We start from the raw sequence: 24575 nt of genomic DNA on the forward strand, positions 1-24575 counted from the left end.
CACACTACATCATAAGGCCTTTTTTCCCGTTAAAAATGATGTCCTGCAAGCACATTTTATAAAAAAATTAAAAAATATGACTCAAATCATAGATTTTGATTGAGTCAAATAAGTTGGTTTTGTTTTAATTAGATAATAAAAAAATAAATAAAGATAGTAAATTGATCAAATTAGAAGAAATAATAATGATAACATTAAAAAAAAATTTATATAAATACAGAAATATCTCTATGAAAATATTTCAATGTCTTTGAAAGTTAGTGTTAAATTTTCTAGATTATTATTATAATGTGTTAGTAAAGTGCAAATGAGTTTGGATAGGGTTTACCTTTTGTAAATGTTTTGAGGCAAATTCTATACAAGAAAACTCGGACTGACGTCTCTCCCAGCCTACAAGTGTTTGGGCTGGCAAGGTATGTAATTCAATTGAAGCCAGGCTTCAACTTAAAAGGCGGAGGCCCAAAACGGGGCCCGAAGCCCATTTATTTCCAATCTCTGCATGGATCCGATTTCTAGTCTCTTTGTGTGATGATTCCAATTTTCAGCTTGTTCAAAATTTCAAATAACAATATAACAGTAACAAGGTGAAGCAAAAGAAGAACACACACGAGAAGTTTAAGAGTGTTCCGATTCTTATTACATATTACCTCTGAGGAACTCTACAATTTTCCAAAACACCAAGCATAATATTTCACTAATTTTCACCCCAATTATTACAATATAATAATGAGTTGTCTAATACTTAAATTACAAGAACAGCAATGGTATTCTCCAATTCCAACAAACCAGATTTCTGTCCTGTGAAGAATCCATCCCCAGCAAGAACTTCTCTGCTGACATAATTCCAATTTCATATACCTGCATTAAAAAGCAGAACTCGAAGCTTCAGTATCTGGAAATTTGGACATTCTTCTTTATCTTTTCTAGGCACCTGGTACCTGGAATTTAAGGGCCGAGAAAAACTCTCCTTCTCAGTTTGAAATGCAGGTGTCATGGTCTGCGTGTTCAAGAGGACGAATAAAGACATTCTTCTTTATCCTTTTGGTCTTGAACTAATGAGGTGTCCTTGTTCTTCATCCCGTTTGCACAGCGAACCTCGCTATTTTCGTTGTTGCTGGGTCTTTGTAGCGAAAGAAACGAAAAAGGAAAGAAAACATTCAGCTATTTTTACATTTTAGAAACTTTCTTTGTGTTATGGTATGTCGAAATAAGATTTTGTTCTTCCCTTTAACAAATGACAGAAGACACTAAAAGGGCTCGAGCACTGATAAGAATGATCTTGATCTCATGACAATTCGTCTGTCTGGCCTGCCAAATATTCCTTTTTCTGCTGCGAAAGAGACACTGCGCTGATCACTGTAACATGTGTATGAACACGACATGGGGATTTTCTTAAAAATAAATTGAGCAAATCATTAGAGTAAATGTAAAAATTTTAGAGAATAATGTCGTTTGATTTTTTTAATGAAATAACATACATTTAGAAAGGTTTAAAAACACAGAAACATAATATTTAAATATTACAGTTAAAAACAGTGAATCAATTATTATTTTGTAGCTGTTATCAACAGTGACATTATCAACCATTTTTTCGTTCTCCTTCTCAATAATTGTAACATTTACTAAAATTACTCCGTCTTTTACTGTGGACTGCACAATACAGTCCACAGTATAACTCATTTTTTTCTTCATTTTTTTGTTCTTTTTTTTTTTTTGTGTTTTGCCTTTTGCCTTTTTTTTTTTTCAAGTTGTTTTTTTCTTCTTTTTTCTTCTTTGTTTTTTTAATGGATATTTTTTAAAAAAAGTTTTTTGTTAATGTTAATTTTTTGTATTCAGTTTTCAAACTTTTATAACACGCATTTCAGGTTTAACGGGTTAACCTAGTTAATTCTGGGTTAACCCGAAATGTTTTTTTTCCTAATCAGTTATCAAACTCTCATGACACAAATCCCATATTTGATGGGTTAACCTGGATTTTTTTTTCTTTTTAATTATTTGTTTTTGTTTAATTTAGTTTGTTAATGTTAAATTTGTCTATTTCGTTATTAAACTTTCATGACATGGATCTCAGGTTTGACGGTTAACTCGGCTAATTTTGGGTTAACCAGTAATTTTTTTTTCCTATTCAGTTATCAAACTTTCATTACACGAATCCCAGGTTTGTCTGGTTAACCTGGTTTGAAGGGTTAACTCAATTAATTCATTTTTTTTCTATTTCTTCATTAGTTTTTTTATTTATGCAGGCTTTTTTTATTTTTGTTTTATTTCTGCTTTTTTCTTTTTTTAAAAAAATTAATCTTTTTTTTGTTTAGTATTTTTGTTTTATTTCTGCTTTTTGCTTTTTTTTATTTTTTTTTAAATTTAATTTGTTAATATTAAGTTTTTTTTCTATTTAGTTATCAAACTTTCATGACACGGATTCCAGGTTTGACGGGTTAACCTGGTTTGACGGGTTAACCCAATTAATTCAGATTTTTTTTTCCTTTTTCATTATTAGTTTTTTTCTTCCTATAGGTTTTTTTCCTTTGTGTTTTTTTTCCTTTTTAATTAATCTTTTTTTGTTTAATTTAGTTCATTAATGTTAATTTTTTTCTATTTAGTTATCACACTTTCATAACATGAATCCCAGGACCCGATTTGATGGGTTAACCCAGTTGATTCAGATTTGTTTTTTCTTCATTAGTTTTTTTCTTTCAATTTCATCTTTAAATATTGTAATTAACTATAATTAAAAGGCATCAACCTTTTTTCTTTCAATTTCATAACATGAATATTAAGTTTGACGAGCTAAACTGGTTTGGCGGGTTAAACCAGTTGATTCATATTTTTTTTTTCTTTTTTTTTAAGTAGTTTTTTTCTTTCAATTTCATCTTTTAATATCGATTTGATTAAGAATTAAATTTTATGATTTGTTTTGTTTACTGTTCATTGGATTATTGTTATCTCATGAGGAGATTTTAATGTACCCCTCCTTGCAAAGCACTATTAATCGAAATAATGCTTTACTTTATTGTTTTTTTTTCCTATTCAATTAATCCTTTTTTTTTTTTTAATTTCATTCTATAACATTAATTTTTTTTCTTTTTAATTATCACACTTTTATAAGCAGTCAGACTCATATTCAAGGCTCCAAGTTTGATATTGCAACCAAATGCACCTAAATTTAGGTCATGCAAGTTTAATATTATTATTAATATTATAAATATAACTTTTGGGTCAGGCGTAGCAGATAGACCAAGTGCTTTTAGATATAACTTTGGAGAAATATCTAACACTCTTAGATATTAATTTTTTTTAATATTTTTTATGCAAAATAAATTGACCCGCAGCGTAGCGCGGGTCACGTTTCTAGTTAAGTAATACACTAAAAGGCGTGGGGAAACCACTATAGCTTCCCCATGCCTTTTACTTATTTAAGCTTTTTTTTTTTTTTGCAGTTTTTTTTTTTTTTTTTTTTTTTGTGGCTTTTTTTTTTCGTTTTAGATTTTTTTTTCCTTTAGCAGTTTTTCCTTTCTTTTTTTTTCTTTTGCCTTTTCTTCTGTTTTTTTTTAATGTTTTTTCACTGTAGTAACTTTTTTTTTTTACATGTTTTTTTTTTAACACGTGGGTTTTTCACTGTAGTAGCTTTGTTTTTTTTTTTTCCTCGCTTTTGTTTCTTCTATTTTTTACATATAATGTATCAATGTGCACACAGTGAAACACTTGACTTTTTTTTTTCTTTTTTTTTTTTTTCATTTTGCCCGTTGGTTTTTTTTTTTTTTTTTGCTTTTTTCTTTGTGTTTTTTTTTCTTTTAATGTTTTTTTTTGTTTAATTTAGTTTGTTAATGTGATTGTTTTTTAATTTAGTTATCATACTTTCATTACACGGATCTCGATTTTTTTTTATATGTTAAGTTGGCTGAGAACTTAGCTTTGTAGCTTTTTTAAAAAAGAAAAAAAAAACACTATGGATTACTACAGTGTTTCCCTTATATGATTTTTATTTGGTTGCAGTGTTTCCCCCACATGTTTATTTTTTAAATTATCTTTGTTAAATTTATTTTTTTAATATTGAGTTGGTTGAGAATTTAGCTTTAGCTTTAGCTTTCCCCACGTTTTTTCATTATAATTATTATTATATTGTATTATATTATATGACTGGTTTTTTTCTTTTTAATTTTTTTTTGATGAATTTTTTTGTTTGATTTAGTTTGTTAATGTTAATTTTTTTTTATTTAGTTATCATATTTTCATGATACGAATCTCGGGTTTGATGGGTTAACCTGATTTGACGAGTTATTTTTTTCATTTAGTTTAGTTTGTTAAAGTTAATTTTCTTTCTATTTAATTATCAGACTTTCATGACACGTATCCTAGGCTTGACGGGTTAACTTGGTTTGATGGGTTAACCCGGTTAATTCGGGGTAAACCTGTCATTTTTTTATTTAGTTATCAAACTTTCATGACGCAAATCCTAGGTTTTACAAGATAACCTGGTTTAAATGGTTAACCCAATTAATTCAATTTTTTTTTTCTTCATTAGTTTTTTTCTTTATGTTGATTTTTTTCTTTTTTTTTTAATTAATCTATTTAATTATCACATTTTTATGACACGACCTTATAGCCAGACCCATATCCAATATTCTTGGATCTGGTGTTATAGTCAGGCTCACTTAAACTTGGGTCATGCAAGTTTAATTTTATTATTAATATTATAAATATTACTCTTAGATCAGGCGTTGCAGCCAAACCTAAGATTCTTGAGTATAACTTTATAGAAAAACCTAAATTTTTAAATTTTTATTTTTTTTAATATTTTTTATATAAAAAAAATGACCCGCACCATCACAAAGATATACAAGCTAGTTACTACTAGAGACTGTAACCACCAAGCACTTCACTTAAACTCACGGCCAGCAACTCCTCACCACCAGCAACACAAAAGGCTCTCATTCTGCAGCCGACAGCCGACATTTCAGGTGGTATTAGCTCGGCAGTTGAATATATATATAGTTTTTCTTTTCTTTTCTTCGGCAGCTATTATGAGGAGACTGAACTGTTTTTTTTTTTTATTATTATTTTATTTTATTTTGTCGTCGAAATCATTCACGCTTTTAAATTTTAACTGTTGCAGCAAAATCCAAATAGCAACTTGTCACTAGCCATCCCTGGAAAGAACGGATTATGTTGCCACAACTTTCCCATCAACCCCCTCCCCCACACCACCAACAACAAAAATCGCTTGGCTCGGTATAAAGATGGTGAATAAATCATTATAAAAATTGATGAAATGCTGCAGCTTACATATGGTACTCCATTATCACTCCAATAATGGGAGTCGGATGGAATTTGATTCCCAGTTCATGTTTTGCATTAATGGGATACTTGGGTTTTTAGAGTGTGTTTAATAGCGATTATTTTTTTTTTAAATTAAAATAATATTATTTTAAAAAAATATTTTTGAGATTAAAACATTAAAAAAAATTAAAATACAAAAAAATAAATTGAAATAAAGCAAAAAATTAAAAAAAAATTAATTTTTTTTAAAATTATTTTTTAAAACATAAAAACATATAAGTTCAAAGTTAATGTAACAAAAAAAACACACATTATTACGACTTGAAGTTGTAGCAGTCACCATTTTTGCTGGGAAGTATGGCAAAAGACTTCAGGCTTTTAGTTAAGAGATTGGTGTTTTTAGTTTTAATGTAAATTAATATTGTTGTTTAATCAAGATTTTGGTTTTAGACTTTTAGTTTTTTTTAGATTGTTCCAAGGAATTGGTTAAATTATTAATTTGAAAATTAAAACTCATTAATTCAGATGAATTTCTAGACTTGTGTCTCACTATAAAATCAAGAAGGTGTTTAGAGATGTACTAACAATTATTTTGTTAAGTATTTTTTATTTAGAAATTTATTAAAATAATATTTTTATTTATTTTTTAACATCAACATTTTAAAACTATTTAAAAATAAAATAAAATTTTTTTTAACCAATCTTCATTTAAACTACAACACCAAACCCAAATGAGAGGTAAGATAATGATGAGGGAAATTCTCCTAAGTTCGTAAGTGATTTGGACATGTACAACAGAATTGACAATCAACTCAAGTGGAGAGATTATTTGATAAATTTCAAAATTAAAAAGGACTAAACATACAAAATTAATAAACACATAGAGACTATATTATAATTTAATCTAGAAAGAAAAATTCAGAGTGAAGAAACCTATCATTATCCGGTATGGGTTGCGGGAAAACAAATTTGGAATTAAAATTTAAGTTAAGCTTTGTTTAGTAATTAGAGAATATACCTCGTGCTTATCACCTATTTAGCGAATAACCTCATAAGAGATGTAATAAAAAGGAGAGAAAACAAAATTTTCTTCCTTGATTTTTAAAATTCAAAATTCGAATTTATTAGTTATTACTCTGTCATCTGCTTTAAGCAAGACGCCAAATCCTTCATAGTTAATCTTAGCACGACTCAATAAATTTATTAATTTTTTTAATATATTAAGTCATTATGAAAGACGTATTTTTAAAATTATCCCAGTAAAAGATTTAGTCTTGATAGATAATATATAAATTCATCTAAATATATATCTTATTGTTATATAAAAAAAACAAATTCTCTAGCATGGAGCTATAAAGCATATATACGTCGTCCATTTACCTCACATTTTTTATATCAAACTAAACTCTCTTTTTATATTTAGACAAATCATCTATCTACAACAAGTAACAACTAAAGAGAATTTGAAATCCTCCACCAAATCCATCATAACACATAAGAATGAAATAATTGTATCGTTTTAAGAACTATTCAATACTTCATCCTAAAAAATTCAAAATTCCCCGTTCCGGCACTCCGTTCCGGCTCTCCATTACCGTCACCGCTGAATAATTAAACATATAAATTCCATTATACGAATTGACAATAAATCTCGTATTCTTTATTGGGAAATAATAAAAAAAATAGTCAATTTAGATACGGGGAGCTGCTTTTATGTTTCCTTCCCACGTATGATTATTTGAGGACAGTCATGTATATATAATAATAGCAGTTTAATGTCAATGACAAAGCCAGTGATGAATAATGAGGCAAATCACAACCACTTTGGCTATAATCTTGAGGCAGACTATTTTATGTTTCCTTCCTACGTATGATTATTTGAGGACAAGCATGCATATATATAATAATAGCAGTTTAATGTCAATGACAAAGCCAGTGATGAATAATGAGGCAAATCACAATCACTTTGGCTATAATCTTGAGGCAGACTACATAAGCGAAGCCCTACAAGAACAGAAAAGAACATAAGAGAGTGAAGGACAAGCACATTTCCTAACAAGCTGTTACAAACTTATTAAAAGGCATTAGGAACGACATCCCTTTTGCTCTCTTCGTCGACTGGCAAACCCTTCACCGTGCCTCATTAGCCAGAATCTCTCTATTTCTTCAGCTTTGCGTCCTGGAATTCGACCAGCGATCAAAGCCCACCTGCAATATATATAAATCGTGACTGTTTACGATGATTTTACAAAACGGAGAACAGTATTCTTCCCGTTTTTGCACACATGTTAACAGACAGAGCAGCTAGCCGCCAGTGTAATTTTTTTTTTTTTTATCAGGAATCACATTCATTCTGCAGGCCCCGTATATATGTTTGTGGTTTAACTTATGAAATGACACTACGATTGCTTATGATCCAACAAAAAAGGGAGAAGTCCCCAGATGACCAGTTGGCTTAGTAGAAAGGTGGAAAGTGGAGTTCTAAAGCGAAACCGTTGTTTGCATTAGCAAACATTAAAGGACATTTTCTGGGTTTTACCAGAATACTTATAGTTTATACTTTAAAGTTTATTAACCTTAATGTTTAGGATGATAGATTAACATTTTTATTTAAAAAAGATTAAAAGGATCCAACATTTAACATTTCTGGGCTCAACATTTTGTTGAGTCCAGATGAACGCAAGACTAACAATATTTTTAGAGTTTAAGACTGAAGATATTTCTAGAAGATATTTCTAGAGCTTTTATTGATAGTTATAAAACTCTGTTTGTTTTTTTATTGTTATACTTAAAATAAAATATTAGTATCAAATGTATTTATTTTTTTATATTTTTAGATGTACAAAAATCTTTTAAAACACCTGTTTTTTTATTTTATTTTAAATTAATAATATGTGATAAATACTCATCTCTTATTAAAGATGCATACGAATATATTAGTCATCTTGACTTATGAAGTCTGGCACCAGCCATTTTAATAAAAAAAAAATAACCAGATTATTTGAGTAAAAATAGGGAAAGATTATCCAACACAAATTACTTGATTTTAAAAGTAAATAACCAGACCGTACCGCTGACCTATCTACTGGGGAAATCACCTACCTATACAAAACTACACGGGACCCATCAATTTATAAGATACAGGGGACAAAGAAGAAGAATGGGAACTTTCCGGCTTGCATTCCAAAAACTAATGATGATAATAATGGATAATTATAAAAAACCATCATATAGCATTAATAATATTACTTTTTTTTTAGTAATTTTATAAATTATATATTTCATTTATTCGATAATAGTTTATATTTTTAATAATATATTTTATTATGATTTTTTTTTTGTATGATTGTAAAATACAGCTTATAAAAATATAGAAAAAAAGTTAAATTTATATGAGACTGATTTTTGTAATTATCCCTAATAATAACAAAGAGCAAGTTTCTTGATACGTTGCTTCTTTACCTGTCCCCCACCAGATTATGCATTCTGTAAATGAGATCTTCTTCTTGTTCCGACATGTTAATGAACTCCCACTCAATGCTGCTCACCTCTGCCAAATTATTACAGAGCAGGAATGGTGAAGTAGCTAGAAAGAAAAGGAACAAACTGCAAAGAGAAATCAATGGTCTCTGGAGAAATTAGGGTGTCAAGAGAAAATACAAAGAAGAAAGAAAACAGGAAACGTGAAAAGGAAAAGAAGAAGCAAGCAAAGAAGAAAGAAAACAGGAAACGCGAAAAGGAAGAGAAGAAGCAAGCGCTCTTAGGCTTTAAGAAGGTAAACACAAAGGGAATTGGTTCGAGCAGCAAAACAGGAAAGAAATAAACCGGGAAACCGATGAAAAACGAAAGACCATAGCAGCTATAATTAAAGTGTAGGAATCTGACCTTGTTCAGAACAACAAGATGTAGTCTTGGCTTGCTTCTTGCGACGTCTATCCATTTTGGTCCTCCTTGTTTCAGGGAAGAAAGAAGGAAGGAAAGAAACGACACCGGGCAAGAGACGGGGGAGCTAGGCGCGAGTACAGGAGAGCATATTAATTAATACAAGTGAAAGGGCAATATATCAATAGTTTCCCAGGAGAGGGGAGGGATATAAATTAAGTTATGGGTAAAAATGCGTTATAATTATATGGGCCATAGTTAGGGAGATCGAGTCCTACCAAACAAACAGATCGGAATTGTTGACTTACAGTTGTCCCGGTTGAGGGCATCTGCTGGAGTCGTGGTTCCACGGTTTCGGGCACTTCTTTCGTTGAAAACACACCTATACCATTACCGCCCATGAGAGAGGAGCGCTTTAGCTCGCACAAGTTTGTCTTTTTAAAACGTGGCTGGATTTATGCAACTACCACGGAGTTTCTCGTTTTGTCTACTGGATGTTACATTTTAATCAAGCAAGTACTCTTGTTGGTTAGTGATTCACTCAGCTCTACTTTCACTGTAATAACTCTATGTCTTAGTTAGAGCTGTTAAAATAATAAATTCACTCGTTATATGATTTTATATGTAAATATGTATTTATTATATAAAATCAGTTTGAAAATTTAAAAATCAATAAAATCGGTCAAACTAGTAAAATTTTATGTGTTTGAAAGAAATATTTCAAAATATAAAATTTTGCAATCTAATCATCTGTATCTTAGCATTTTCATTATTCTAAATTTATATCTTATAAAACTTGTGCAATCTGAGAATTAAATGGTTGATTTTAACTATAATTATTATAATTTTTTAAACGATATAATCTATTTGTTAATTTTATTTTCATAAAATGAAAATATTTATTCATTCTTAATAGTTCCTTATGAAAACTATTAACATATCAATTGTCAATTTTCTCTATTTTAATTGGAAAATATATAGAATAAAAGTTGTAAATTGGTATGCTTGGTTCTTGAAATAATCAATGTTAAATGACCTATCAAAACTTGAAGAGACTTGTTTCTTGCAAATATCAAATTAAGTGAGTTAATTTGTCTAAAAAATAGAGGAATTAGTGTGAAAAAAATAAAGGTGTTTGGACTTTTTTATTATTTTTTTTCATTTTTTTAATTATGTTATATTATTATTAATTACTACTTGACTGAAATTGTTAATATATAGTTAGTTAAAATATTTTATTTATGATTTTATAATTTGAATTTACAATTCGAATTTATATTATATATTTGTGTCATATTAAAAAAAATATTTTTTAACAACCTTACTTGTGATATTAGACATGTTTCTCAGTTTTTAGTTTTAACATGATGCAATGAATATTCACGAATTATCTTTCAAAGAATATACGTAAATGCTGTGGACGTAATACATGCAGCTGAAATTAAGTTTGAGGTGTAGCTTTCATTTATCTCAACTTAGTGACTAAACAATAATAATAATAATAATAATAATAAAACACCGTTGAAAAATATCATTGAGACACAAGTAAATTGCATAAGAATGATGGTGGTATGGGTCTAAATAGAGAACTTTTCAAAATTAAGTTTTTCAAAGAACTTTTTTAAGCTAAAAAACAAACATAGAAAACGAGAAAAATATTTTACCCAATATTAAGGCGGTCTACCTAAAATTATGACGTACAATTTATGATTGGCACCGAAAGGGCAATGAGCGGAAGTGCAGTATTCAATGGGCCTCTGTAAAAGTAGAGACCTTGACCGAGCTAATTGGCCAATACCATCCAAGTTGATGTGCCTTTGTAAAAGTAGACCAGGGAGCCTGCCTCTAGATTTTGCTTCTCTTGCACTCAAGGACCCATGTATAAATAATGAAATTATCATTAACAAAAGCTACTTTGTTCCCTTTTCATTTTAACAGTGTGTTTTTTAAAAGTTTCCTTTTTAATATTGGATTTTTCTATCCTGATTTTGTAATTTGAATCACAATTTGGTAAATTAACTTAATTTTTTTTTTATCATCTTTTTATTAAACTTTATCCTTCAATATTTAGTTAATTTAAAATTATCATAAATTTTTTTTTCTTTACTTTCTATGAGATTATTGTGATCCTATTACCAAAATTATGAGGTTGGTAAATTAACTCGGGTTGACTTTAATTGTTTTTTATTGATTATTTTTTTAATTTTATCATTTAACAATAAGTTGATTAAGAATTGAACTTTATAATTTATTTTGATTTTTTTCTTTGAGATTATCTTGGTCACATGACTCTGGTTACAGGTTTAACAGATTAACTCATATTGACTAAAGTTGTTTTTTTTCTAAATCCTTTTTTAATTGATTTTTTTTTCAATTTCAACCTTTAACACTGAATGACTAATTAATAATTGAATTTTACAATTTTTTTATTTGTTTTTTATAAAATTATCCTAATCTTATAACTTAGGTCATGGATCTGACAACTAATTCGAGTTAACCTGAATTAATTTAATATATTTTTGTATTAATATTTTTTAAAAAAATATATTAAAATTTATTTTTAGTCAAGTTATATTTGGTTAATTTTATCTTTGAACTTGGATTCGTTTAATTTAACCATATTATTATTTTCAATTAACATATAAATTGATTAAATAGTGCAAAGGAAATATTAAAAAAAAAACGACTCGTTTTTTTTCTCAAAGCATCCTCCAAAAAAACACATATTAGTAATTGAACATCTTCTACTCTTTAGATATATAACTTGTTTTTATTTTCTTTTTCATCCTTACATCCACAAGATAAAAATAAAAAAACATAACTTTCCCTTATCTTTACGAACCAAAAAACAAAAGAAATTTCATTCCACCAATTTCTCTTTCATGATCTCCGTATAACTGGCAAGGGAAAGGGACTGCAAAAGAGTCCCACTAACAAAGTACCTAAACAGGCTAGAAGACAAAACAACGGGCTTACACCTAGTTCACCCACGTGCTGTCAACCTTACCCGACTAAAATATCAAACGCCATGAAATTACTAATAAAGTTTACCTTTGAAAATTAGAATTCCGAACACCGAAGAGTTCTTGTATATTTTTCCCTTATCGAGCACTTTATTTTTAATATTTTCCCAAAATATCTCAACTTATATTGGGCTTCCCATAATACCCCTTGATGTATGAAAATATTACCTTTACCCTCTTGAACATTAAATTATTGTTCTTGTTTTTTCCTCTGCCACTCCAGAATTCTCACCTGGACATGGAAATAGATAATGAACACTCCATCTGTAAAGAGCTGTGCAAATCTCAGGTAATGCGTCGCTATTCATCTTATAGACAGAAAAAACAACGCCAGATTTTAAGCGAAACACAATAGAGGAATTGAAAACATTAAAATGTAGAGTTGTAGACTCTTAGTTGGATTTCAGAAATAAATAAATAAATAAAAATAAAGGATAGCAAGAAGACAAATCACCAGGAGCCTCCATCAGCTTCCAGCACTTTCAAGCTTCAAGTGTTTTTGTTTTTGTTGTTAAGATTAACATCGATGTATAAAGTTCATTAAAATAGCTATAAAAAATAAAATTAAAGAAAACTAGATTTTTATAGTTGAGTTTTATATATAATTGAGTTATATATAACCTCAACCTCAACCATAAAAACAAACATCCATGTTTATTTTTGCGTTTTAAAAGTGTTTTTTTAAAAAATTATATATATTTTTTATTTTTTTCTTTGTTTCAAATTAATATATTTTTTATATTTTAAAATTATTTTAATTCGCAGATATCAAAAATAATTTTTTTAAAACAGTGTTTTAATATATTTTTAAATAAAAAACACTTTAAAAAATATCTATTGGTTCCAAACATACTTTGGAAGCATTTAAAACCTTTTACTTGCCAGTAATTTTGCCGAGGTGTGATATTATAATAGTTTTTTTTATTTATTTAATCATAAAAAAACTATTTAGTTAATGAAATAATTTTACTTTTAGTACTGAACCCCAAATATAATATTATAATATTTTTATAAAAGTTCAAAAATCGAAGGACTTGTTAAAAGACTATAGTTGATCGTGGTTACAATATTTTAGTTGTTTTTTAATATTTACAGAACATTATATGCTTTTAATTAGAAGTTACAAAGCGATATATGCTTTTATTTGCATGGTACAAATTGTCACATGCCTTTAATTGCGAGTTATAAAACATTGTATGCATAAGAATAATTATTTTCTTTTATAATTAATGGTCATTAAATCTACAGCAGTTAAGAATTTAGATGCTTGTACTCTACCACCTATCTATAAATGCACGACGTCTTAGATATCTGTCATTTTACTAGCTACAAATCTTTTCTCCAAATAAACAAAAAGTCATATCAAGCAATTTTATTTTGTTGTTTCATTTGCGGAAGAGTGGTACTATACTACTATACTTTATAGAGTTTCAAGCCTTTTGCAAACCTGTGAGACTATGCAAGATGGCTAAACTTGATGTCTCTTTCAGACAACATGCAACGCTCTCTTTACCTGTTGCATCAAAATTAATGCGGACAACACTTGTCATCTCAAGAAAGCAATTTAGTTATGCCTCAAATAAATCACTTACATAATTTTGATAAAGCTATTTTATGGTGTTTTTTATTTGTATTATTAGGCAATATTCTTTTAATCCCCGTATATAATTGTATTTCAAACCTTAGTTTTATAAAAATAAAAATAACATGCTTAACATTCATGGCCATCTATTTTTGATTTATCTTGCATACAAAAATCTCTCTAATAATCATTTTAATCAAACATTTATTTTTTAAATATACTTTTTAAAAACCACAATTAAAAATATATCACAATACTAAACTCACCCTACAGCTTGCTTGGGAGTTGTTAGTTTCCTAGCTCATTTTATGTTGCGGGTTAGATAAAAACAATTAACCTAAAAAATTCCAAATTAAGAGGTGATTGTTTTGGCATTGTTACTAATCCAAAAAAAATATCAAATTTAGAAACTCTTGACTTGATTTTTTATCTAATTCAAATTTTAAATTAAATCATATAAGAATTATCTTGACGTAACTCGGTTGAAACTCGGATGACTAGTAAAAAACATGGTTTAATTTGCAAAAATCTATCTCATAATATTATTATTTTTTGTTCATTTAGGTTTTTTCCTTTGTCTTTTTTTTTTTTAAATTTTGAATTTATCAAGTCAATTAGGTCACGTTTAGATTACTCTTGCAAGATTTGATTTGTCGTGAGTTTTTAAGCTCGACCTCCTAGAAGAGATTTAATGAAAATGCCAAAAAATTCTTCATAACTTGGATATTTTTTTTAATTTTTTTAAAAAATAATCTAACCTACAGTGCAACACATAAAGTAACCAGTTAGCATACTACAAAATTAATGAGCTATCGTTCTCTCCCTTTATTTCAGGTTTAAATCTCTTCTTTGTAATTAATAAAAAAATATTTAAACTAATGGAGGTTGAACTATTTTTGTAAAAAGAAAAATCATAAAATGAATTTTTACTATGATAAAAATAAAACCAATATCTCTTATATTTTGTTTTTCAAAATCAAGGTGAAAAATTACGATGAATTTAAATAGACAATTAAACAGGTATTAGAAGCACATTATCACTGTTTAAACTAAGAAAATAAATAGTACAGGACCCGAAAGAAAGAGTTGTGCATGATTACTCATGGGTGGCACTGGTAGGGGGTGTGATGGGATTATAAAAAAAATTATATTAATAAAAATGTAATTAGTAGTATCCTATTAATTAATTATTAGATTTATTTAAAAATATATATATAAAAAGAAGAGAGAAAACAAAACACATGACCCATAAAAAATCATAAAAATATCTCTACCTAAAATTGATCTCATCTATTTGTATTTATTATTTTTTAAAAAATAATTTTAAAAAATAATGAATAGAATATTATTAGTTATCATAAAATCCCTCATAGTGTTATAAAGTGAGTGAGACTTGAATAGAAGACAATAGTTTTGATTTTTGAGGCAGCTAGCATAAAGTTTTGCTATTAAAAATAAACTAGGAATTGCTGTGACTTGTCTTCTTCTAATCAAGAAAGAAGAAGAAGAAGATAAGAAAGGATTGGGGAAGAAGAAGAAGATAAGAAAGTTCACAAACTCAATAGTCTTCTACTAACCTTACATGATGTATGTTGTGTGATGTGTGTTTCTCGTTGTGTATTTATAGTATTTGATAAAATATCTAAGAGATAAGTTGTAAATATGTGATATTTCACATGTAATGATACTTTAAACATTAAATCAGCTATAATGGTATTTTTATAATATTTTCGTTGTTGATTGAGTTTCTTGTGCTTGACACAATATATAAAGTATTATAAAATATATAAATAGTAAGGTGTAATGTATTTTTTTTTTAAATAATGATAAAGTGCTCAGCATAGTTTTGAAACCCGGACCGACGGACATGAACCGGTTCGAGTCTAAGCAAAAACCTGTCTGGGAGTTGGCCCGGCGAAACTCGGTCAACCCGGGACCCAGCTGAGACCTGGCCTCCTATATATATATATATATATATATATATATATATATAAAGATCACACCACGTCATTTTGGCTAAAAGATCAAAACAAGATGAACGATGCACTGATGCATTAATGTAGAATTGCTGCAATTGTCCAGGTCACCATTGCTGATGCAAATACCACAGTTAGTCAGTTAGTAATTATAATTTAGCTAATTCACTTAGTTTTAGTCTATTAATGGAATCTTTGAAAGCTCCTCTCTCTCTTGAATTCTTCATTTCTATGCTCCTTTTTCCAATTATCCCTTTAAGATACACAACTTGGTACTAGCCCCTGTATTATATATTTATATATAGTAATTTGAAACATTCAATTGAAGATGCTAGCTAGAAATCCTCAGATTTGAAAGAAGACATGTATGTAAAATCTTTCAGAGTATATATAATTGAGGCTGTGCAAGGGCAACATGCATGGTAGAGGGGGGTACTTTTGCAACCTTCTGCCTCGCTGCTGCTTTACCAGTATATATAATTGAGGTTGTGCAAGGGTTTGTAACTAATTAAATGTTTTATGTAGTTATTTTTTTTTTTTGGTTAACCCGGATCAATCCATCTGACCGTGACCTGATCACTGGACCGGGTCAATGACCGGGTTGAGTTTCAAAACTATGGTATTAAGGCACTCAAATATCAAGGATATTAAAGTAATTCTCTCTTGGTATTTAAATAGTTTGGTGATATAAATAGCATAATTACTAAGAGATAATGTTATTAAATATGGTTCAGCCCTACAACCCATCAATTCAAAAAAAAAAAAAAGACCCAGCTTGGATTAGATTTTAGATTGAACTAGACGATAGTTGATACATTTAAACTCGATTATCTGTGTTAGAATTAGGATAAGATTCAATTTGATTTTTGTTTTAATTATTTTTTAAAATATTAAAATAATTTTATTTTAAATTAATAAGATGAATCCATTCAATTCATGAATCGAATCTTATCCCGTAAAGGTTTTGTAATTATGTCAAGTGCCATAAGATGTCACAGTACTGCTTTTGGAGCTATACAGTTGATAGTTGTTGTGGAATGAGCAACCGTTGTCCTAGCCCGCCGACTAGGGGGGTTAATGCAGCTACCGTGTATAGCTCCGTCGCAGCATTTGCTGCAGAATAGTTTCTGCCAGCATTTTTTATTATAATGAAGCGTACAACACAACACAAATGGGAAGCCATTGATGAGAGCATAGCTAAAACCACCCTCCAGCCATAAAAGAAACCACATTTACTGCTTGTAATCAACACGGTTCTGACAATGGAACCGTATCAAGAAAGATAAATAATTCATCGGAAAGGACACCACAATTCCATGCTAGCCAAGGGTGAGATCTCTCTCAATCTCTGGCGCCACGTTTACTTTTGGAAGAAAGAAACAAACAGAGGCACTGAGTTTTCACATGATGCTGTCCGGTTAAAGGGATAAGAAAAGGCCAAAAGGTTCCAAAAAGTATGCTTTATCAAGACCCGTTTGATCTTTATCGACGACAGTCTTCACCAGAAACACACACTTTCCATTGCTCCAAACACCAATATATTCTTGCACGTTCTAGCTGAACTACCTGTCTTGTTGGAACGGAGAGGACAGCCACCGGCCCGTTATATAAAGCTGGCTTTTGAAAAGTTCATATTGCCTTTGTAGACTCTCTGGAGATGCACCAAGAACATTGATTCGAAGATAAGATGCAACGTTCAGTTGGCATTTTCTTCTTTGCTTCAGTGCTTTACATCTCATTGCCTTTGTATTCAACTCATTCTGTTAGTTGATGCCCTTGTCTTCGAGAGCCTTTCACCAAACTCTGTACAGACCAGTTGGTGCAATTCTCTACATCTTATTCTTCAGCAGAAGTGTTCAATGACCTGATAATTAAAAGGAACTTCGATATGCGTAATGCATGGGGCACCGGAAGTAAACTCAGGTCACGGAAGAGGGAGGAAAGTTATTCGATCAACATGTTTATCGGTCGAAATTAGTGAAACAAAGTTGAGGTTGCCGAAGACAATCACAAGAATTTGGCTTACTGGACAAATTGATTCACGTCCGATTTAAACGGGTGTTGTACAATGTTGTTAAAATCACAAGTAAACTCGTATAATTTTATAGTTATGGTGCAAAATCATTTAAAAACTCGAAAAATAATTATAAAATCATACATAAAACCAGTAAAATCAAGTGAAATTCATGTTTTTACTTCCGGTTTTACGTTTTCAAGAGAAACACATGCTGCTTCATTTTTTTCAAAACAAACGTTGCCAGGTGCCATCCGTACTTGGAACCCTGTCTCTTCAAAGCAGCCGCCCCTCATCTATCTCTTCCCCACCATCCACTCCACACTCAATTGTTGCCACTGAATGGTAATTAATCATGACGATAGCTTTCCATTGCTTCTGCTACTGCTGCAAATGCTGTGTTCCTTGAGTTGTTTATGTTACTTTTCAAATGCTTGGTACCTAATATAGCTTTTTTGTTGGCTTCACGATTATATTATTTTTGGACCAACTCTTTCTCAAAGAGGTGTCCTTTTACTCTTTTTTATAGACTGTTTTGATATTAAGATTAAAATAATGCAATCCCACCTGAACTAGTTAGATATGAGGAGTAGTTTCTGTTCATTTTATCATAGTTAAATTAATTTGGTCAAAACCTAAATTCAACCATATAAAAAAAACTCTATAATTTTATCTTCTTTTTGTTATTTTACCAAACAAGAAAAAAAAGAGAGTATAAGTAGTAAATTAATATGTTTATCTGCGTTTTTGACTAAATTAGATCTTGGATAATCTGAATTTGTCCGGTAATGAGGGTGAATATTATTTTATTTCATCGAAGCTATAATTTTTTTTTTAAAATCAACTATAGAAAGAATGAAAAACGTTGTGCAACCAACATGTTCTATCAATAATAGGAGAAAAACATCCCAGGCCCATCAAGATTCGATCCACAAAATCTAGATAAATTGGAATGGTATAGGGAAATAAATCTCCAGGTGCAATCATAGCGACTTGTAAGCAACAATTCGACGTCATTCAACCCTATTCTCCTACCAAAATTTTCATTCCAAATCGAAGACAAGACACCCAAAATTGGTTTAAAAAAATCTGGTATTCTTATTAGTTTTAAAAATACAGTGGTTTTGAGATTTTTTTCATGAAAATAATTTTTTTTTATTAACATATTTATCTTAACCAACATAATGTTTTTAATTTAAATTATTGTTTCAGTTCAAAAAATATTTTACAATTATTAAAGTGAATTGCTAAAAATTATCAAAATAATATATTCATATTTTAATATGATTGAAAATAAAATAAAATTATAAATATAATAAAATCATGTTAAAACAGGTTTTTTGTCACCATTAAGAAATTAAGCGCATCTATAGCTCAAACTCAAAAAAAAAAAAAAAAAATGTTAAAACTGATTTAATTGCTTTGTAATTTTTCAACACTCTTCTGATAATCTTAAAGTTTGTCTCATCCCACCATTCTTTTTATAATTATTTTCTTAAAATAATTGTTTTTTTTTTAATTTTTGTTAAAAATATATTTATTAACTAAAAGTATGAATTATTTTTTTTATTAATCTTAAACGTTTCCCACCATGTCCCAACAATAGCCATTCATTCAGGATGCCTTAACTTGTGACCTGTACCACGACGACATGAGCCAGGACACAAAATTATTATAAAACAACTAAAAAACATATATCAACGTGCTTTATTATTAATATAAATAATAAAAAAAACCCGTTTTATTCATCTGAAAAGACCATGAAATTTTGGTTTAAAATCAGTGTATTTACCGAACCGTAAATTCACTGCAGTACCAGCATGGCAAAAGACGACGTGGAAGGAGAGGACATGCTAGCCATCATTGAGGCAAAAAAGATCTTCCATATGCGAAAAAACTCAGTTCTATAATTTTTTTTAGATGAATCACACAGAATTGAAAACTATTAGTACAAGAAATTGCAATTATAATTATTTGAAACACTCATGAAAGAAAGGTTTAAAAGGGCTCTCAAGCAACCATAAAACTCTGGAACTAGCAACCAAACCACAACGCTCTAATCTTAAATGAACCGAACAAAACCCACTTTTAAAGGGAGGTTCTAATCTTAACCACAAGGCTGAGTTGAAACGGGTGCCAGCCAATTTGTGATTCCCTGCACTCCATTTTACACAGGCAGCTCGTCTTGCAGGAGTGGCAGGGATCGGGAGCTACCTCAAGAAATTTCTAGCCAGTTACACAAGCCCACCCACAAGATCTAAGCAACTTGAGGTTCCAATTTTTCACATCAAACAAGCAACAGAAACAACAGGATAAATGGCTATTTATAATCCTCATATGATTTGTGGATTCTAAGGAACCATTGACAATGGGATCTGCCTTCTCTATAGTCTAATATATCATGCACCACATTTACTGCGGAAGTTAAATTTATGGAAGCTGCCACATCGCAAAAGGTGTGATGAGGTTGCCAAAGATGTGATGAGGGTGGAGAACTGATTCCTACTTCCTAATAATACATCATAACATCTACTACATGACAAGAAAGAAGAGGCTGTCAAAGAATAGCAGCGTAATTACATATCAAGGTGGTGACAATCAATGATGCTCCTGTACTGTAACACTCTCACCATGGTCGTCCCTTCCCTCCAAGCCGACGGGCCAACTCAAAATCCTTTTTCACTGAGGGAAGAAAGCAAATAAAACGAGTTTCTTTACTGACTAACAAATATAAAATTCTGAAGCAAGATTGAATGGATCTGAACTGGACAAATCTTGACTGACTTCCTCAAACTCACAAATCAGCATACATGGATAATTTCAAGCATGTAAATAAAATTTAGTCTCTGAAATATCAATGATCTGCAAAACATGCTAGCAGTTATACAAACATAGAAACAGCAGATTTGTTGTGCATCTATACTGAAGATCATTAAACAGCATTTAGTGATATCTAAAGACCACTGAAGTAAACCTGATCAAAATTCTATCTAAATAGAAGTGCAAAGTTTTCCCATAGAATTTGAAGAAAAGACAAATGCTCATGATCATAATAGATGTAGTGAAATCTAACTCGATGCGGCAGAGATCACTGAACTAGAGTTGATCAAAATTCTACAATAATAAACAATTAACTCATGAAATTAGAGGAGAAAAAATAAAAGGAAAAAGGATGCAGTTATAATAGTTGCGTCAAATCTCACTCACTTAATGTAACCCGTTTTGCATGAATTGCACAGAGCATTCCATCTTCAAACAAATGAACCAAAAAATCCTCTGCTGCCTACACAAGTAACAAAACAATAACCAGCATGCATCAAGATCTATTAGCACAACTACATGGAAAGTAGAACCAGAGCAGAGTAATTACTACCTAGAAGTTCCATTTTCTAATAAACTATCAGTGGTTGTAACAACTACATGACTGAACTATTGGAAGGTGCTCTGCTGTCAAAGCTGGTTTGGGGGCTCTGGTCCGTAATAGCAAAGGCATCTAGAGAAGTGGCTTTGCAGGGTCTGGTTGGGGTTTGGGACATTTTCTTTTCAATGACATGATGGGGATGGTTGTTCCTTGTGATTGTTCTTAGTTTGAGTGTGTAGGGCCTTTGGTCCCGTTTCTTACCAAAAACTACATGACTGTACTGAACAATATACTACAGGTGATGACAACACTGAGAGGAGATAGCATACTCTTAAACTGAAAATGCGTGTACAGTGAAACTTCTGAAGACAGGTATAGGTTTTTGCTGAAGCATGAAAGTAATGAAGTATAGTACTGGCATACATGTCAGAGAAATGTCACCAAATACCTCCTGAATTGCAACTAAAGCTTCAGCAGTCCAACGGCTCACTTCTTGGGAAAACTCCTGAGTAATCATTCTTACCTGCAAAATGATAACGACCACTATCACATCCAATTAATGAGAAAATCATATGCACAAAAGGTGAAAGCATAATGTACCAATGGGCATTGTTAACGGTTGTGGAATCTCGATGTCATGAATAAATAAGCAACAGGTGACTTCAACAAATACATACAGAAAGAGAGAAACAACAGCAAAGTTACTAGACCATGAAAGTGGAACAAGTAACAGGTGATTTTAACAAATACATTGCTAGGTTACAAAACCACAAGAGAGTGGGGTGGTTTTAAAGGTTCCAAATATTAATGTTCTTTACCAAAAAGATGGTCTTGTATTTTCTAGAGTAACCATCTAATGTTGTTTGTACGAGCATTCAGAGAGATCCAACTTCTTTTCTGACTGAAAAAAAATCTAAAAATTCCTTATAAATAAAGCATCCATTTGTGCCAATGAGCTGGTAGCTTAATGGTACTCTTGCATTTAATTGTACAGAAAGTTTTCAATCAGGAACAATCATCTTGGAAAACATGAAGAAATTTGGGGACACAGCACAAGGAGGAGAAAAACCAATGGGTTGTGGGATGGTCACAAATAGAAACAATAATATGATGAATAAGATGAATTTAACAGCAAGAAACATTAATATGCACTGCAAACATACAGAAACTTCATCAGAGCAATGCAAACAAAGAGAGTAAAAAATTGTGAGATTTGTAATATTAAATCACATAATTCCAGTGCATGCTAGTCACCCATGTAATTCAATCCTGACTGGAATATCACAAAAATAATTGTGACCTATATAGCTCTGGGAACCAGCATCATATCTAGCCATTGATCATATAAACATATGCATGTTTTAAAATATGTATGTACACAAACATTTTACAAGCACATATATATGCAAAGAAACTCACTTGGATGAAATGTTGGATTGTTTAACACATTTTTAGACAATCTGATTTTTTACCAAGCCAGGCTTTGGATTTAATACTCTTCATGGAGATCATGCACATAAAACTAGCAAATCAATCAACTATTTAAAAACATTCCATTTATTCTAGGATTACCAAATTAAGAGCTGGCTCCAAAGAGTTATCAAGATGACAAACACAAAGATACCCAATTAAGTTGAATTTGACAAGCAGGTAATGGAAAAATTAAACCTGACATCCAATGGTTGGTTTAACAAAATAAACTATATAAAAGTTACTACAGAGAGTGCTCACACATCGAATAAAGCTAGCAGCTGGTATGAGTGGCCTCCAAGTTTTCTGATATTGCCGAATTTCCCGAAGAGCTACTGTTCCTGGACGGAAGCGATGCTTTTGCCTCTGCCTTTGTGTGGATGAACCTTTTACAAGTATTAACAAATAAAGAGATAGCATCCCAGAAAAAAACACATGCCAATACAATCAAGTTGAACGCCTCAACCTAAAATAAGAAACAAATTTCACCCCCCACCCAAAAAAGAGGAGGAAGAAACTCACCTTGTTGGTCATTTGCTTGCGGTCTTGTTCTCTGCAACCAAAAAAATAGAATACGAGACTATTAAACAACAAAGTAAAAACAGTAACATTTGAGATTTAAGTTAAGAGATAAACAAGATATCTATACTATTCTCGGTTTTCTCATTCCTTTCTCAACAAAACTTACAGTTAAAAAAAAAAGTTATTTCGAATTTATAGATTATTTTCTTCATTTCTTACCCATTTTTTCCTTTACCGAGGAAATTAAAACAGTAGCAGAAAATAACAAATGTAAATATTAAAAAACAATGTATGTATATATAATCACAATCTTTTTTTTAATCTAAAATTTCTCCTTCCTTGGGGTTTCCACAGCTAATTAGCTCCAGCTTATGCAAACTTATTTTTCTAATTTTTCTTTCAAATTCATACAAAATGTATAAAAAAGCTCAAAAACAAAACAAAACAATTAGTAGTCACTTTCGTTTCCCACATTTTCTTAGCAACCAAACAGGCAACAAAAAAAAAATATATATATATATAAACAACACAGCCTAGAGAGAAAGAGAGAGGGAGGTACCGACGATGTTGGCGTTCTAGGTGTAGATGGTGAGGCATCTGTAATTTCACAAAGGAAAGCATAAATAAGTTAGGGTTCATGAAAGAAAAGGGGGGAAATCGAATGCATATAAATATAACAACAACAACAACAATAACAACAAATGCATGTTTTATACATTAAAACCACATAAACTTCTGCATTTCTTCATTTTTGAATTATATATAGAGAGAGAGATCTAACCGGATCTCTTCGGGATTCTGGCTCGTTTTCGAGCAACTGGATGTTTCGTTCTGGCCATCGATGGAGCGTATCTGTATTTAAAAATAATATAAAAAGAAATTACCAAAAAGTAAGGATTTTTATTCTTTCTAGTATTTTGCCGCTCTCTTGGAATTTTTGAAACGCAGCCGGTCTCCTGTGTGGCTGTGTGTCTGTCTGGCTGGCCAGGGAAGGGAGTGTGTGTAAGGGGCGTGTTCGGTTTGGGTTGAATGGGTTTATGAGTCTGAAACGACTTCGTTTCTTTGAACATAAATAAAAGCTAAAACAAAAGCAAGCTGCTAAAACATAAACGGTTTGGGTTGTTATTTTAAAATAAATAAATAAAATCGCTGCGTAACAGTCACTGAAATTCTACCGTTACAGCCCAAGCACAAAAGCTAAAACAAAAGCAGCTGCTAAATCAGTAGAAAAGTAATTGATTAATACTAATCTTACATCAAGTGACGCTAGTGAATCCCATAAATGGAATAATGATTGTATTTATTCAAAAGCAGAAACAAATTTCGATAAGATCAATATTAATCCCCAATAAAAGAACCTAAGATTATATCGAGTTCAGTGATCGTCGTCATATCCACACCAACACACTTCAATTCGTGTACCGAGTTATTTATTTTTATCTTTTTCTTTTTTAATTGTGACTTCTGA

General features: G+C 30.5%; 2 protein-coding genes across 2 annotated transcripts; both read right to left on the minus strand.

Annotated features, from left to right (window-relative positions):
- Positions 1–7216: 7216 nt before the first annotated feature.
- LOC118041537 (transcription factor CPC) lies at positions 7217–9659 on the minus strand. The gene is made up of 4 exons (XM_035048929.2): positions 9438–9659; positions 9163–9286; positions 8740–8827; positions 7217–7485 (listed from the first exon to the last, which is right to left on the minus strand). Exons 1-4 carry the CDS (start codon positions 9558–9560, stop codon positions 7362–7364), a joined length of 459 nt encoding a protein of 152 aa, XP_034904820.1. The 5' UTR covers positions 9561–9659; the 3' UTR covers positions 7217–7361.
- Positions 9660–19815: 10156 nt separating this feature from the next.
- Positions 19816–24539, minus strand: LOC118041536 (histone H3-like centromeric protein CENH3). Its single transcript, XM_035048926.2, has 7 exons — positions 23889–24539; positions 23667–23704; positions 23108–23138; positions 22847–22971; positions 21564–21638; positions 20962–21037; positions 19816–20436 (listed from the first exon to the last, which is right to left on the minus strand). The coding sequence occupies exons 1-7, from the start codon at positions 24175–24177 to the stop codon at positions 20381–20383; spliced, it is 690 nt and encodes a 229-aa protein (XP_034904817.1). The 5' UTR covers positions 24178–24539; the 3' UTR covers positions 19816–20380.
- Between the last annotated feature and the right edge of the window lie 36 nt (positions 24540–24575).

The sequence above is a fragment of the Populus alba genome, chromosome 14 (genome assembly GCF_005239225.2).
Source record: "Populus alba chromosome 14, ASM523922v2, whole genome shotgun sequence".
NCBI lineage: Eukaryota > Viridiplantae > Streptophyta > Magnoliopsida > Malpighiales > Salicaceae > Populus > Populus alba.